The sequence below is a fragment of the Opisthocomus hoazin genome, chromosome 5 (genome assembly GCF_030867145.1).
Source record: "Opisthocomus hoazin isolate bOpiHoa1 chromosome 5, bOpiHoa1.hap1, whole genome shotgun sequence".
Taxonomy (NCBI): domain Eukaryota; kingdom Metazoa; phylum Chordata; class Aves; order Opisthocomiformes; family Opisthocomidae; genus Opisthocomus; species Opisthocomus hoazin.
Genome location: NC_134418.1, coordinates 10368529 through 10382390, shown reverse-complemented (window position 1 = coordinate 10382390; position 13862 = coordinate 10368529). Strand labels below are relative to the sequence as shown.

Genomic DNA, 13862 nt, shown 5'->3' with positions numbered 1-13862 from the left:
AGGACTGTAATTTTTTCAGTGTTATACGGAAAACAGGTGAAGAACAGTGTCAGGAGAGGTTGAACACTGCCAGTAATCTTGGAATATTTTGGAGAGCAGCCTGCTGTTGTACAGCATTAAAATTCACTGCAGTTGCAGAAATAGGTGTAGTTCATGTGAAGAATTAAAGATTAATTTAAGCAAAACCATTCTTGTGAACAATTTTACTGAGCTAAGTCTTCAGCTCTTGTAAGCACATTTACTCCAGATGGGCAACCCCCGTTTCTACCATTTGAGATTTTGGCCTCTTGTTTATAATTCAGGCTAATATGCATGAAAGGCACTGCATGTGGCTTTTGTCTTGGGCTGCCCCCCTATCATGGCCTTATGCATACAAATTGAAAAACTGTTTTTACAAGTGGCAAGTGTGAGAGATTAGCCATGTCGTTACCATTTCAGCTGCTGATAAAAAAAAAACTAGGAACAGATTCTTTCCAAGTCTGTCGTGCACGGTACCAAGTAAACATTTTCTGAAAATGGAAACTGAAGTGTAGCTTTCTTTTTAAGATTTTAACGGAATCTGCCCTAACTGGGTTGCTGCTGAATTGCTGCTCTGCGTCAGGTCGGCGACCTCCCCGCTGCACTGCCAGGGCATGCCAGCGCCGCTCTGCTGTGCCTAATGCAGTCGTTAGTTCTCAACTTCCCACACCCCCCCCCGCCATATTGAAACTTGCCCTGGAAGACTGGGTGGTTTTAAGTCTCCTGGATATGAATCACTTGAGTTCATTCCTAAAATAGTTGTTAAGAGTATGGGATTGCAGCCAGGAAAACACAGGAGATGGAAATCTGATCGATTGGGCACGTTTGGTTTGTTGTGCATGTGGATGTGCCAGCCCCTTTTCTTAGGACAACACCGTGCATCCTCGCGTGATGCCTGTCTGCGTAGTGCAGTGCCTGGGAGGGGGCCGGACACGGGCCTGCAGAAGGTAGATTTTAGTCAAGCAGGGAGCTGCCCAGTTCAATAGAGTCGATTATTTTATCAAAGATGAACACTTCTGCTTACTCAGGCTTGCACTGGAACAGCAAAATCCTGAAGTCGTTTTGCTCGCAGTTTGCTGTGCGCTGTCCCACCCCACTCTCCTCAGAAAACCAAGTGCAGGTTCACTCAGACGTAGGGAGGGATCGTCAGCAGCTGTACTCACTCCCTGCACATCCCCTGAATCGCAGTGGTTGCGTAAACACAGCTCACAAAGAAATCTGGTCTTTCTTATAAGTGCTTTTACTGCTACAACCTGTAATTTACTTCATCCGTGAGATTTTTTATTTAAATCATATAAAGAGTTTTGATTTGTGTGTCCCTCCTGCTTTTGATCTCATCATACTCGCTACACTTTCTTCCCTAATTATATAGCAAATTTTTTAAATGGCTGTCAGTGATTTGGAAGAGGGTTCAGCTGAAATCTTAAAAGATACTATTTCTGTTACTGCATTTGGGCCAACAGCGCAGCACATTTTAGTGGTTGTGAAGTATTCTTTTTATTTCCAAAATTAATGCCTTCTTTTATTCAAGCAGAGGGGAGGTTGTAGCTGGCCGTGTGGAACGATGCTTCCACAGGCTGTTTCCTGAGAAGTTTTGGATTAATACCACTGATTTTGTAGGTTGTCACAGAATTACTGTGTTTGCTCTGCAGAAGTTCAGGGACAAAAAATGCAAGAATAAAGAGAATCATTAGTAAATTCCTCCTCCTATATATAATTAATACTCCTTCTTGTTATGAAGTTTTTTAAATAGCAAAAATTTCCGTGGCCTGCGGTTAGGAGAGTCTTAGCTGAGTAACGTCTGCTAGTGGCCAAAGAGCCCCCCACCATATCCAGGTATCTTGTTGTGAAAGAAATTCAGCTCTGGCCTAGCCTGCTTAAATTGTACTGACCTCTAAAGAATGGTAACAAAAAAATTACATTTAATTTAATTTTAAATTAATTAAGATATTTAAATTGCTCTAAAATTACTGTTTAGGAGAAGATTTTAAGTTACTTATGTTTTAACACACGTGAAAACTGTCAGCTTACAGTCTTTCTCTCCCTTTAAGAAATTGGAAGAACAGGACCGAAAAGCTCTAAATATTAAAGAACAATTACAGCGGGAACACCGCTACCTCAAGCGCAGGTTGGAGCAGCTATCCGTGCAGGGCATGGAGCGTATCCGCACTGACAGTATGGGATCAACAATATCCACTGACTCGGAACAAGGTAACTGAACGAGGGCTTCCCCACGGGGGTGCGGGAGCAGGAGGGGAACAGGGAGTGGGGGAAGCAAGAAAGCCTTATTTAGAACTAGAATCAAGCTTTCAACAAAGCCCAGACAAAATCGTTCCATTATGCGATTTGCAGAATAAAAAAGCGACTGCACCTTTTTTACATTATTTGAACAACTTTCTTTTTCTAATCAATTTTGAAGCCGTTAATACTGCATGTATTTTTAAAGCTATTTATACTGAATGTGTTTTTGCCAGTTTTTTAAACAATTACCATTTAATGTTCTGAATTTGTAGTGTAATTATCAGTAAGACTGGCATAATATTTTCTTCTTGGAAAAGGAGATCTTGTTGGTCTTCATTCATTTGTGTGAATAAATTAATTCCACATCATTTATGGTGAGATTTTAAAATCTTTTCTGTGTGACGATTCCCAAGTGTTCCCTGAATTTGGTTCTCCTTTAAGACAGAGCTCTTCACGCTGCCTGTCGCCGTTTCTTGTTTCTCACCCGCAGTTTTTCTGTGCCTCCACGCTGGCACGGGCGGACCTGTGCGGGGTCGGTGGGGGACAAGCGGTCGGTCACGGCGCGGTGACCAGTGGGCAGATGGCTGCACCACGGCCGCGCCGAGCCGACGCCTGCACGGGCTGGAGTTACTGCGAGCGGTGCTGCGGCCTCCGAGGGCTGGGGGGTTTGAGCTCAGTGTCTGTGCACAGGCTGGAACAGCTCCGTGACAGCGTTTGGTGATGATGTCAGGCGCTGTCGCTGTGTGGAGGAGGACGGGAGGGTTTTTCATTCTCAGGTGGACAAGATGATCCTTTCCTCGGGAATTAAATGAAGTGTGATTCAGGTTTCCCCCGAAGGCTGATTGACACAGGCAATACTGGCCCACGATTACTCGCTGCAACCTCTGCCCTTCTGACAATGTGCCTTCTTGTGTTTTCTTTAGAAGTAGACATTGAAGGAATGGAGTTTACTCCAGGTGAAATGGACAGTATTGGAAGTGCCAGTGATGCTGAAGACCACTACAGTTTGCAAAGCGGTTCGAGTGACGGAGGTTACACACATTCCCGCAGACTGAATGCCAGGCTCTCATAGTGCCTGAGTTACCCGCTCGACTCAGGACCATCTGACTGAAGCACTTATATATGAATATTCCAGAGGTGTCAACTGCCACTCTTCCGGGAAACCCCAACCACAGTACTCTGACATGGAGGTTTCTTACCCACGGTTCCCTGCACTGTAACCACAATATTAGATATTGTAAATCATGGGTTTGCTGCAGAGAACTGTGGTTAGGTACAGTTGTGACTTAAAGCTAGCTTGATGTAGCCATACTGCAAATTAAAGAAAATAAATTATGTCATTCCATTCAAGAAGTATTAAATTCAAACTGTTGGAAGCATGGCATAAGGGAGTTGACAGTTATTTTGATTTTGCAGAAACCATTTTCAAACTTGGAGGAATAAATGGGATCTCCGCTGTGTTAGTGATTCGGAGATACAAAAACCTAAAACTACTTTTTGTGGGATTTTTTCGTGGAAAAAACCCCCAAAATGTTTTGAACGCTGTATAGCGGGCTCTATAGAATAAAATCTTTCAGCAGTTGTTGTTTGGGTGAAGCAGACAGATAAATCTTCAGATCTCACATGATCTTTCGAAAAGGTCATATTTACAAGTCACTACTGTACTTCAAAACAGGGGAAAAGCCAGCTCTAATAATGACTTCATGTGGGATGATCTCAACTTTCTTTTGCTTTTTTGTATTCAGCATCCAACCAGCAGCAGATTGTTCTGTCCATGTTAACGGGAGCAGTCGAAAGCAACGCTGCAAGTTTAACCTGCTACCATGGAACGGATGACCTTTGAAGCATTTCAGTGGTTTTTTGGGTTGGTTTTTTCATTTCTTTGTCTGAAGAATACAGAACTCAAGTGATCCGGTTTGCGATAGTTAATCTTTCCTTGCAAGGAAATGAAATCTCTGTTTGCTTGCATTTTTTTTTCTTTTCTTCTATTTACACATGTCAATACATTTTTATGGAAGGCATGGCTTAAATTACAGTATTCAGCTAGAAGATAATTAATCTTTTTTTTTTCTTTTGCACACTATAATTGCATTTTCTATTCTTAAAAAAGTGCAAAAAAATTAAAATGTATGCTGTAAAACAGCAGAGTTTATTTAGTACTCATCAAGCTGTTCAGAACATATTTACCCAAACTGTAGCAATACTATGAAGATGTATTTTAATACAACTTCTGCTTAGTGAAGTCATTAGAGCTTGGCTTGCCGGGTAAGAAAAAAATGGACCAGTCTTTGCATTATCTGTTTAAAGAAGGTCTTTTAAAAAAATAAGAAGAAAAAAAAAAGAAAAAAAAGGAAAAAAAAATAAAAAAGCTATAAACACTTTTAGGGAAGTGATTTTAGCAAGTGTAGTCTATATTTCCTGTAAGAGATTTTGTATTATATTTTCCTAAATGTTCTCATTTACTTGTATAGGGAGGGGAATGGTACAGACCCAGACCAGAGTCTCAGGGACTCTTCACCTTTGTCATATTGTGCCTTGGTGACCATTGATGTATGCCTCTCCTTCTCATTGTTCAAAGGACAACTAAGCTTTGTTTCAGACCCTCTGTTCGAATGGTCAGTTGTCCACCTTCCTGCGGGTGAAGCAGAGAGGTGTATTTATATCTTCACCCTCTCACAACTGATTCAGCGTGGCTTTAAGTAAAACATAAAATTAGGTTTTGGTGCGAGGGCTAATTGTCTTTGTCTCAGCCCTCCCTTGAATTCTTCAGCACTCGAGTCTATATTTTGTTAGCTTATAAAGTCAGGGTCTCTGTGAGACCAGCGCTCGGTGGCTAGGGAAACACAACCGTACCGTGTAAGGCTATGGGATGTCCAAGTGTGGTGCCATTTTTAGCATGCAGATACAAGACCTCATGACAGACTGACCATCATGATCAAAAACAAAGATTCAGTTGTTCTTTCAACATCTGACATACGTGTCCTCCCTTTGGCTCTTACAACACGGAGTAGAAATATGAATACATTTTGTGGCAGCTTACAGATCCTTGTTTGCACTCTCGCTTACTGCTTGGAACTTGCCAACAAGGAAAATGTATACATTTAATTTACATAACCTAATGGACGGCCACCCCTACTTTGGCTCTGGGGAGGGGCCTAAGGTTATAAACTCTGGCAGCTGAATAAGAAAACAATTAACCTTTTCTGTGATGCAGGTTTTGGTATTATGTTCTATACACCTTGCATATTACTAAAATCCTCATTGTTGGGGAAAGCACACAGCAATATACTCATTGTGTGTAGCTGACAAGCAGCAGAAATTACTAGCTCCTTTGGTGCATATGTAACTAATTTCCAAATCATGGAAAAAAAAAAAATAAGAGTTTACTTTAACACACGACTGTTAACAGGAAAAAAAAAAGGCTAGTATATTGTTGCTGTTCATTTATTATATAATGAACACATTCATGAATTATAAAGTGTTTCCTTTCGTGACAAGCAGCTCTTGCACAGAACCTCCTAAAGAAAAGAGATTTGAAACTTACAGAAGGAAAAACCGAGATTTTAAATTGAACATTATTGTACCTTAGGTCGACCTGAAATTTTCCTTTTAAAGATGAATGTGCTAACTTAATGAGTTCTTCCACGCTGGGTATCCATGGCTTTGTAGATCTTATATTTTCAATAAAAATTACTCGAATAATCTTGAGTGGAAATAAAAAGGGTTTATTTGTTTTTACTTTTTCAGTTATTACCGCTGGGGGCTATTATGCCGGTAAAGGACGACGACACCCCATTGCGTGTGTCATTCCCCCTCGAGGGCAGCCCCCTTTAGGGTGGTGGTGGCAGGCACAGCCCCTTTTTCTGCAGCTGGGACAGGAGTGGCCCCGCTGAAGGCGATGGCGCGACTGCTTCAAACATGCTGTTTGGCCCTGCTGAAGGCGATGGCGCGACTGCTTCAAACGTGCTGTTTGGCCCTGCTGAAGGCGATGGCGCGACTGCTTCCAACGCGGGGTTTGGCACCGGTAGTGCCCGGCCGGTCTGCCGTCGCAACCAGGGCTCTGCCAGGCCTTCAAGGACACGCTTCGCCTGCTGCTGAGTGGCCATGGCACCTTGGGATGCAAACAGGGTTCTGTTTTTATGGGTATTTTTAAGCTGGATACTGGAGTGTGCGCTTCGTGTGTGCGCACAACGGTATCTGTAGTCACGGCGTGACTGCAAAATGCGCGCGGCTTGCTGCGAGGTGAAACGCTGCCGCCGCCTCGGCAGCGCTGCCGTTCTGTCGTGACCGTGCTTGCGGCAGGCGAGGAGACGCCCCGCTCAGCTAAGCTGTTTTCTCTGCAGTCACCCCATGGGAAAAAAAGGAATGGGGACAAGCTTACAGCGCTGCTGGGGCTTTTCCTCTTGGAAAAGGCTCTGGAGAGGTGCAGCCATCGAGCAGTTCCTTTCCTGGAGACGCAGCGGTTTGGCGCGTCCCTGCTTGTCCCCTGGAGCACCCCGGTGTGGTGAGGTGCTCTGGGTGAGCTCTCCTCTGGCTGCCAGCGTGCATGCCCTCCCGGCCGCCACAGGAGACAGCCCTCAAAACCCAGCCGAATGGCGCTGGCTTTCGCTGCCTGTTCTCCACGGCCGCTCGCAGGATGAGTCCCCATCACTCCCACCCTGTCTCTGCCCAGTCTGTGCCCCCCAGGCCCACCCGGCTCCGTTCAGTTACCTGCCACAAAGCAGGGTTTGGCCAGGAGGAGGTCTGCAACAGATTGCTAACCCGGGCCTGGATCCTACGTTGCCTTGGGCAAAAAACACCCCTCTGTTCAAAGTGCATTTTGTCAGATTAAAGCAGAAATAAAAAGGTCCTCCAAAATATGGCCATGAGAGGGACAGAGTTTTTCACTTCATTATAGATGAGTTCCTATCCTAAATACTAATTTCTTATGGTAAGATTTGGCATGGGAAAAAAAAAGAATTAAAATCTAATACAACTTGTATCTAACTTACAGAATTAAGACTTTTCCTAACCTTAAACAGTGTTGTTTTTCTTGACATGGATGAGTGTGGGCTCAGCTATACTACATGCAGCCTAACATCATTTTGTGTGAAAAAATAAGTTACTTCCGTTGATCTAGAAATAAATCACTGCGATGAATAGCAGTATTGGGAGCATCCTACTGTACGCTCTGCGTTACCCACTTCGGTGGGTGCACTCCAATGCCAGGAGCACCGGTTTCCCGGGGAAGGGGCGACGTGGCGGTGGGTGAGCTCTGCCCGCAGACCTGCTGCCCTTCCAGCCCCGGGCGTGTGCGGCGTGGGAGGTGGCCTCGGAGGCACTGACAGCAGCCCCTGCTCCTGGCACAAGGGATCATTTCACCATTTTACCAACTGTACAGCAGACTGGTAATTATCGGTGACATTTTTCATCCTCGCAGATCAGCCCCATGGAACAGAAACACATTTTGTAAAAGAATAACACCATCACAGCTTTTATCCAAGGAGTATTAGTTTTATACACTTCTATTTTGCTATGGTGTTGATAAAAGAATGTTTGCAAAACAGATGCCTCTCCCAGAAATATGTTCTTTATTTTTTTTTTACTACTAGAGGCCATTGGTTCTGTGTGTGATTAGAGCCAGTAACAGAGTTGAGATATAATCCACTAACTTGCACTTTCCAAAAATCAGTGGAAGGAGACTTGAATCCCTTTAGATGCTCTTTAAGGAAGGGCTGTACTCCCTGCAAGTGGGGCAAACACACTCAGAGATTAATTTCACCAGCAATGAAATGAGCCAATGTGTTGAAGTGACTGACTAAACGCACTGTTGTTAACTGGGAGCTGCGAAAGAAACATCCACGTGTGTTGCGTAACTACCTAGAGTTCAAACGGAGGGGATATGCGAAGCAGAAGAGATCAGAAACCATTTGGTTACCTCGGCTGTTCCTTCTGCCTGAAGTATGGCAAGTTCACCCCGGCAGAGGATTCCTGGAGCCGCGCGCCCAGCCAGAGACTCGCCCGCTGGCAGAGCAGAGCGAAGGCACCCCGGTTTCAGAACTCCTTCCTTCCACTTCGCACGAGAGGTGTACAACGTGGTTACACACGATTTATGTCATGGAGAGGGTCTGTGCAATGCGGATTTTCAAGGGATGAGACTGTGGTGCAAGTGGAGCACTGACAGAGAGCTTTCTGCTGTTCACCGGTCAAGCTGTTACCAAAGGCTGTCGGCGAGTGCGTTCTGTGCCGAGGCCGCTGGGTCCCCAGGCACCGGCCCGGGGGCTGCGAGACGCAGGACACCGCGCAGACCCAGTTGTTCACACGTGCACGGTGCTTGCTGCGTTCTTCTGTAGCACACAGAGTACTGCGTGTTGTCATAACAGAAATACAAATTTTTATACCTTTTTAGTGTGTTTTCAATTTGTTTTTTCATTTTTTATCCTTTTTCTGTCTGTATAGCGTTTCTTCTCTTTGCAAACCTTGTCATGTAGGCTTAAGGACTATTTCGTAAGGAGCTCACTGAGTTTTAGCAATTCAAATTAATAGTGTGGTACGGAGGATGGAGTGCTATTTAAAGTTCTTTTATGTATGTTGGCCCAATGCAACCCCAACAGTCAGTAACGTTATTTTTCTCTAACCATGGGTGCTGTATGAATTTCCACTATTACATTTCTGAAGACAAACCAACCTGTAAAACACAGTGCAAATCAAAAAGAATTAGTGTCTGTTTTAAGTAATTATACTTGAAGGTAGGAAAAAAAAAAGCATTAAAAGGCAGCCTACAAGTTGTGCATGTGTATTTTGCCGAATATGAAAGTCACGTCACAAGCGATGCACAGCCAGACACAAATAAGTATTTTAGTTTGTTACTAGGAGAGATAAGAGGAGGGCCAGAACCGAAAAGCTTTTGCAAATTGCATCATTGTACTCTCAGCTGTAGTGTGTGACAGCCACTGGTTTTTGTTTTTTTGTCAAGCATGTTGCACTTAAATACAGCGATGTCTTAAAAATACAGAAATAGTAGCTTTAAGCTGAAATCATGGCAAGTATCTTGTCAATATGTTCATGTTTGATTTAAACAAGCTGAGCTGCTGAATCAGTGGAAATATTCTTGCGCAAATCACAGTAAAATATTTTTTTTATGAAAGCTTTCTTTGAAATTACCACTATCACAGAATAAGCATAAAATACAATCCAGCACATCACTATCTTGTTATAAATTAATCTCCATCAGGAAAAAAAGCTGTAATAAACATTTAGCAGTGCGATATGTAGGGACAGCACCGCTTTTCTTAGCACAAGAAAGAATTGCACGAGTTAACAGAATTATGACAAATGTTATGGCACTATTTTTGTAAATCCCGTACAGTTTATGACCCATACAGCTTCTTTCCTGACATTTGTAATGTCTTATGATTTGTTTATTAGAAAAGTAAGTTTCCTCATTTGCTAATGATGGATGTTTCAAATTGATTATCAAAAGCCCACAAGCTTGCCTTGCCTATCATGATGAAAATGTTTTGTCAAAGCCTATTCAAATGGAAAAGAGCCTTGAATTATAATTAAATTCATGATGATAAAACCATCAGCTTCCTCTAAAAGAGGTAGTTGAAAGTGGTTTCAATGGCAAAGTTCTCTGTTATTACTGTTTTAGAAACTGCGCCTTACCCAGTGTTTTCAAGGACCCTGGCATGGCAAGAGAGGTGTGATGACAGTGTGGAGGGGGAGCGGCGGGCTGGCATTACCACTGCCAGGAGAGCCGGGTTTGGAAGAGCAGAGATTGCTGCGGGTAGGAGGCTGATTGCCTTCTGCCCACGATGGTTTTATGCTCCCCAGGCTGAGGAGGCGGCTCTGGAAAAGCTGCCCAAACGCTTGCGGTCCTGTGTCACTGCTGTGCAGAGGAACCACTGCCCCACCGGCGAGGAGCCGGCCGGAGTCTGATGGGAGAGAGGGAGCAGGGCAAGGAAGAGGGAGGGGGCAAGCTGGTCCTTTGCGGTCGTGGCCGAGGCCCCCGCCGAGTCCTAGCGTGTGTTCCCACATAGAGGCTCAGTTTCTTACGAACAAAACCCATTTGCAGACAGCCCAGCTGATCAGCCCCACTCAGGGTTTTAATCCAAAACGGGGTCAGAAGAGTAAACAATTTCTTAGGAAAGAACAAATGACCTTGCGCACCGTATGCCTCCATGCACTACCAGTGTTCGCCCAAACGCGTAGGTGCTGCTTTTGTATTTACAGCATTGAATCCAGCAATGTTGGAGAAAACTAATCACTTTGACCTGCTTTTCTGGGAATTCAAGGTCTCAGAATGAAATCTACCGTTCCTCTAGAGAGAAGATATATCTGTTTGGGAGAGAAAGCAAGCTGGTGCCAAACTCCTGTCTTCTGACTTTGTTACAACACAAGTTCACATGGCACTTCAAAAGCCGTACTTAATTTGCTTAAAGTAATGAATTACCTTTTGGGACAGGGTGTTTCCAAAGAGCGCCTGGTACTCCAGCAAGCTGCAGCAGGGACCTCTAACACCCTGCTGCTGCTACGAGCAGACGTGCAGCATGGTGCAGAACGACAAACCTTCTACGCTGTTACAGTTCATCAGCTCAAAACGTATTTCCGTGTTTTATTTCTTATTTCTCTTCACACAACGAAACAGAACAAAACCAGACCCTGAAGCAGTAATAAGCAAAACACTTCTATAGGAGTTCTTCGCCTGCCAGATGCATCCCAGTGGGTTTGCACTGGCCAGCTGCAGTGCCCAGACGATGGCAACCGCACGTCCTGCCTGTTTTTCACGGGCCTGGCCAGCGGGTAACCGATAGCTTCTCTCTGAGGTATCAGGCACAACAACGTCATATTTTTCAGTGGAACAAATGCAACGTGGCATTGACAGAGGAGCACAGGGCTTGCAGACATCCTTCCAGAAATGTCTATGTCTCAATCTGCTGGAACCCACCGTAAAACGGCTTGTAAAGGCGATACGCTATCTAAGCAACCGCTCTGGTTCTTGGACACATGCATCTCGGACAGATGCAAAACAACTGCTCCTAGAATGGAAAAAAAAGGGTAAGGTAAGCCTTTAATTATGTTTTGACTGAACACAACCAAGAAAAAAAGGAATCAGAGAAAAACAATCTTGAACCGTAAGGAGCTGCAAAAGCAAACGCTGAAGCGCATGGGGCTGTGGGGAAAGGGGCTGTAAGAAATTTCAAAGACATGTCTGTAACGTGCTCGTAGGGCAAGGCTGCTTTTTAATCTCTGCCCTAAAAGCTGATCGACAGTCTAACAAATGAAAATTTGTTTCACATTAGAGGCTTGTTCTTTCAAAATGAGAAGTTTAAGTGCACAGTGTTCTGACCTAAAATATTTCAATTCTAGCCTGAATTCCTATGCCAGCGGGGATTATGAGATCATGCTGTCTGTCAACTCCTCTTTCGTCCATCTGTTCCCCTCCTCCTTTCCTTGATAACTTTTGAACCTTCAGGCTAATTTTCACCAAATTTGACAAAGCAGAGATGGGATGGAGGCCCGCAATGATAATCCGTGGTGAAAACTGTCATGAAAATTCCATGTCTGGGTAGAAAAAGCAATAAATGATTTCCTGCACTGTCCGTGCCCGAAGGCTGGTCCAGGCGAGCTCGTCACTGTCAAGAGGTGGCTGCCGGCCAGCAGGCACGCAGCTCCCAGCCGGTCCCAGAGCGAGCGTACCGGCCAGCTTGCCCAGCTCAGCAGATGGGAAGGCCACGAGGGAGGTGGGACATCGTGTGCACGTGAGTCCGGAAAGGGGGAGAGGAACCGGTCACACAGGGCACTGAAGGCGTTAGTTGCAGCAATCCAGATAGACAGTTCATTCACCAGAAGACAGGCAATCTTTTATCAGATGTGTCTTCTTTTGTCTAGGATGTGGACTTCAGTCACCGAGCTGAACAGCTCCTGGGACAGGAGAATTCAGGAAGTTTTCTAGGTATTTTAAAATTTGCTTTTACTTGAGCATTTTTTAAATGAGTAACACTGATATTTATGAAAACAAAAAACCCCCAACACTGTGAAGGACAAGCCTCCAAAATACTACTGTAGGGCAAGTTGATTTTAGTGCAAGTAACTGACTGAACTGAAACGGCATCGTCTTACGAAACAAGCCAGTGAATGCTTTTGTTCCTTCCCCATCGGAAAGATGCAATGCACTTTATCTGCCAGATGATTTGAAAACTTCAGCTAGCCTAAATTGCAGCTGCATATCAGGCTGTAATCTAATGGGGAGGAATTCAACACTGCAGCTCTTTTTACCCATGAGAACTCGCTGCTGGGTCAGGGTTTAATTTAAAAGTGTCTTGCACAGACCACGTTATACCAGAAGTCAACATACTGCACTTTGCAGGTGATACAGGTGCTGATTTTGATCTAGAAAACCTCGTGCGAGCTGGTCTTAGCTGTGCTGAGCTGCGAGGTTGCTCATTTCCCTGTGTTGATTCATTTCAACAATTGCATTAAGTGAGATTAGAGAAGCTGAACATTTAGGACACGTAGTGGGAGGGCGCAGCCACCCACATACGGACTGGGTCAATGCCTCGTCAGGGTGAAATGTAGAGATAACATTTCTGGATGCAATAAATTATTTCTTTCCAGAATAACTGGCCTTAGAAACCACAAGAAAAAAACATCATTCTGAATTTAGTCTTCGGCAGTGCAGAGGATCTAATTCAAGAGCTGTTAGTGGGTGAGCAGCTCCATAGCAGCAACCACAATGTAATTAAGCTTAACACCGTCAGAAGAGAGAGCAAGACAAATAAAGCATACGGGTACTCAATCTGAAGAAAACAACCTATGCAAAAATGGGGAAAAATGACAGAAAACCCTAAATGAGCAGTTCAGAAGCAAGCAGCCTACAAACACCCAGAAGGCTTAAAAAATACTGTACTGGAAGCCTGGGTAAGATGTCTGACACAGACAGAAAACCGTGGCCGAAACCTCCTCCCTGCATGACTCAATGAGAAAGCTGAGGCTGCCGTGCAGCGAGCAGGGAAGCCCAGCAAAACGTGGCACCAGCAAAGTAAACAGGAAGCGAAGACAGCTAAACGTGAGGAGCGGCCAACGAGCGATGCTCAAACGGCGAGTGAGAAGTTTACACGCTGCTCAACTCGGAACCAGCCCTTGCCATGCAGAAGAGGTCCTGCAATCATGGCCGGTAGATCTCCTGTGGCTCCGCGGGCAGCGGCAGCTGGGAAGCCAAGCAAACCGGGAGCATCATCAGGGCGTTGGGAGCAAGGGTTTGGTAGAAAGCTTTGGGGCACCCACGCCTTGAGGGCTTGGTGTAGTCTCGTCTCTGCACCTCAGGCAAGGTGTGGCCATGATGCAGAAGGTGGAGGGGAGGACAACCGAGATCATCGAGGGGATGAAGCGCTTGCTTTACAGAGGCCAAACTCTGGAGCTCTCCAAACCCGAGAGGACAAAGCTGAAGGGAGACGCAATGGTGGTTTCTGAATTGCTATGAAGACCACAGACAGGGTAAACGCAGAGGTGGCGTTCACCAAATCCTGCAATGCTAGAGCCAGGAATTATTTGATGGGATCAGGAGAGGATTAAAAAACAATTCAGAAAGTGCTTTTTTAAGCAGCAGGTAGCGATGTTCT

The 13862-nt window shown here is 44.8% G+C and overlaps 1 protein-coding gene across 3 annotated transcripts in view; it reads left to right on the top strand.

Annotated features, from left to right (window-relative positions):
- Positions 1 to 5963, top strand: part of MXD4 (MAX dimerization protein 4) — a 38783-nt gene extending 32820 nt beyond the window's left edge. For all 3 annotated transcript variants that reach the window (XM_075420386.1, XM_075420384.1, XM_075420385.1), the window contains exons 5-6: positions 2070 to 2229; positions 3183 to 5963. In XM_075420386.1, coding sequence (XP_075276501.1) covers positions 2070 to 2229; positions 3183 to 3331 — 309 coding nt within the window. In that variant the 3' untranslated portion in view covers positions 3332 to 5963. The remainder of the gene's footprint in view (positions 1 to 2069; positions 2230 to 3182) is intronic.
- Positions 5964 to 13862: the final 7899 nt, after the last annotated feature.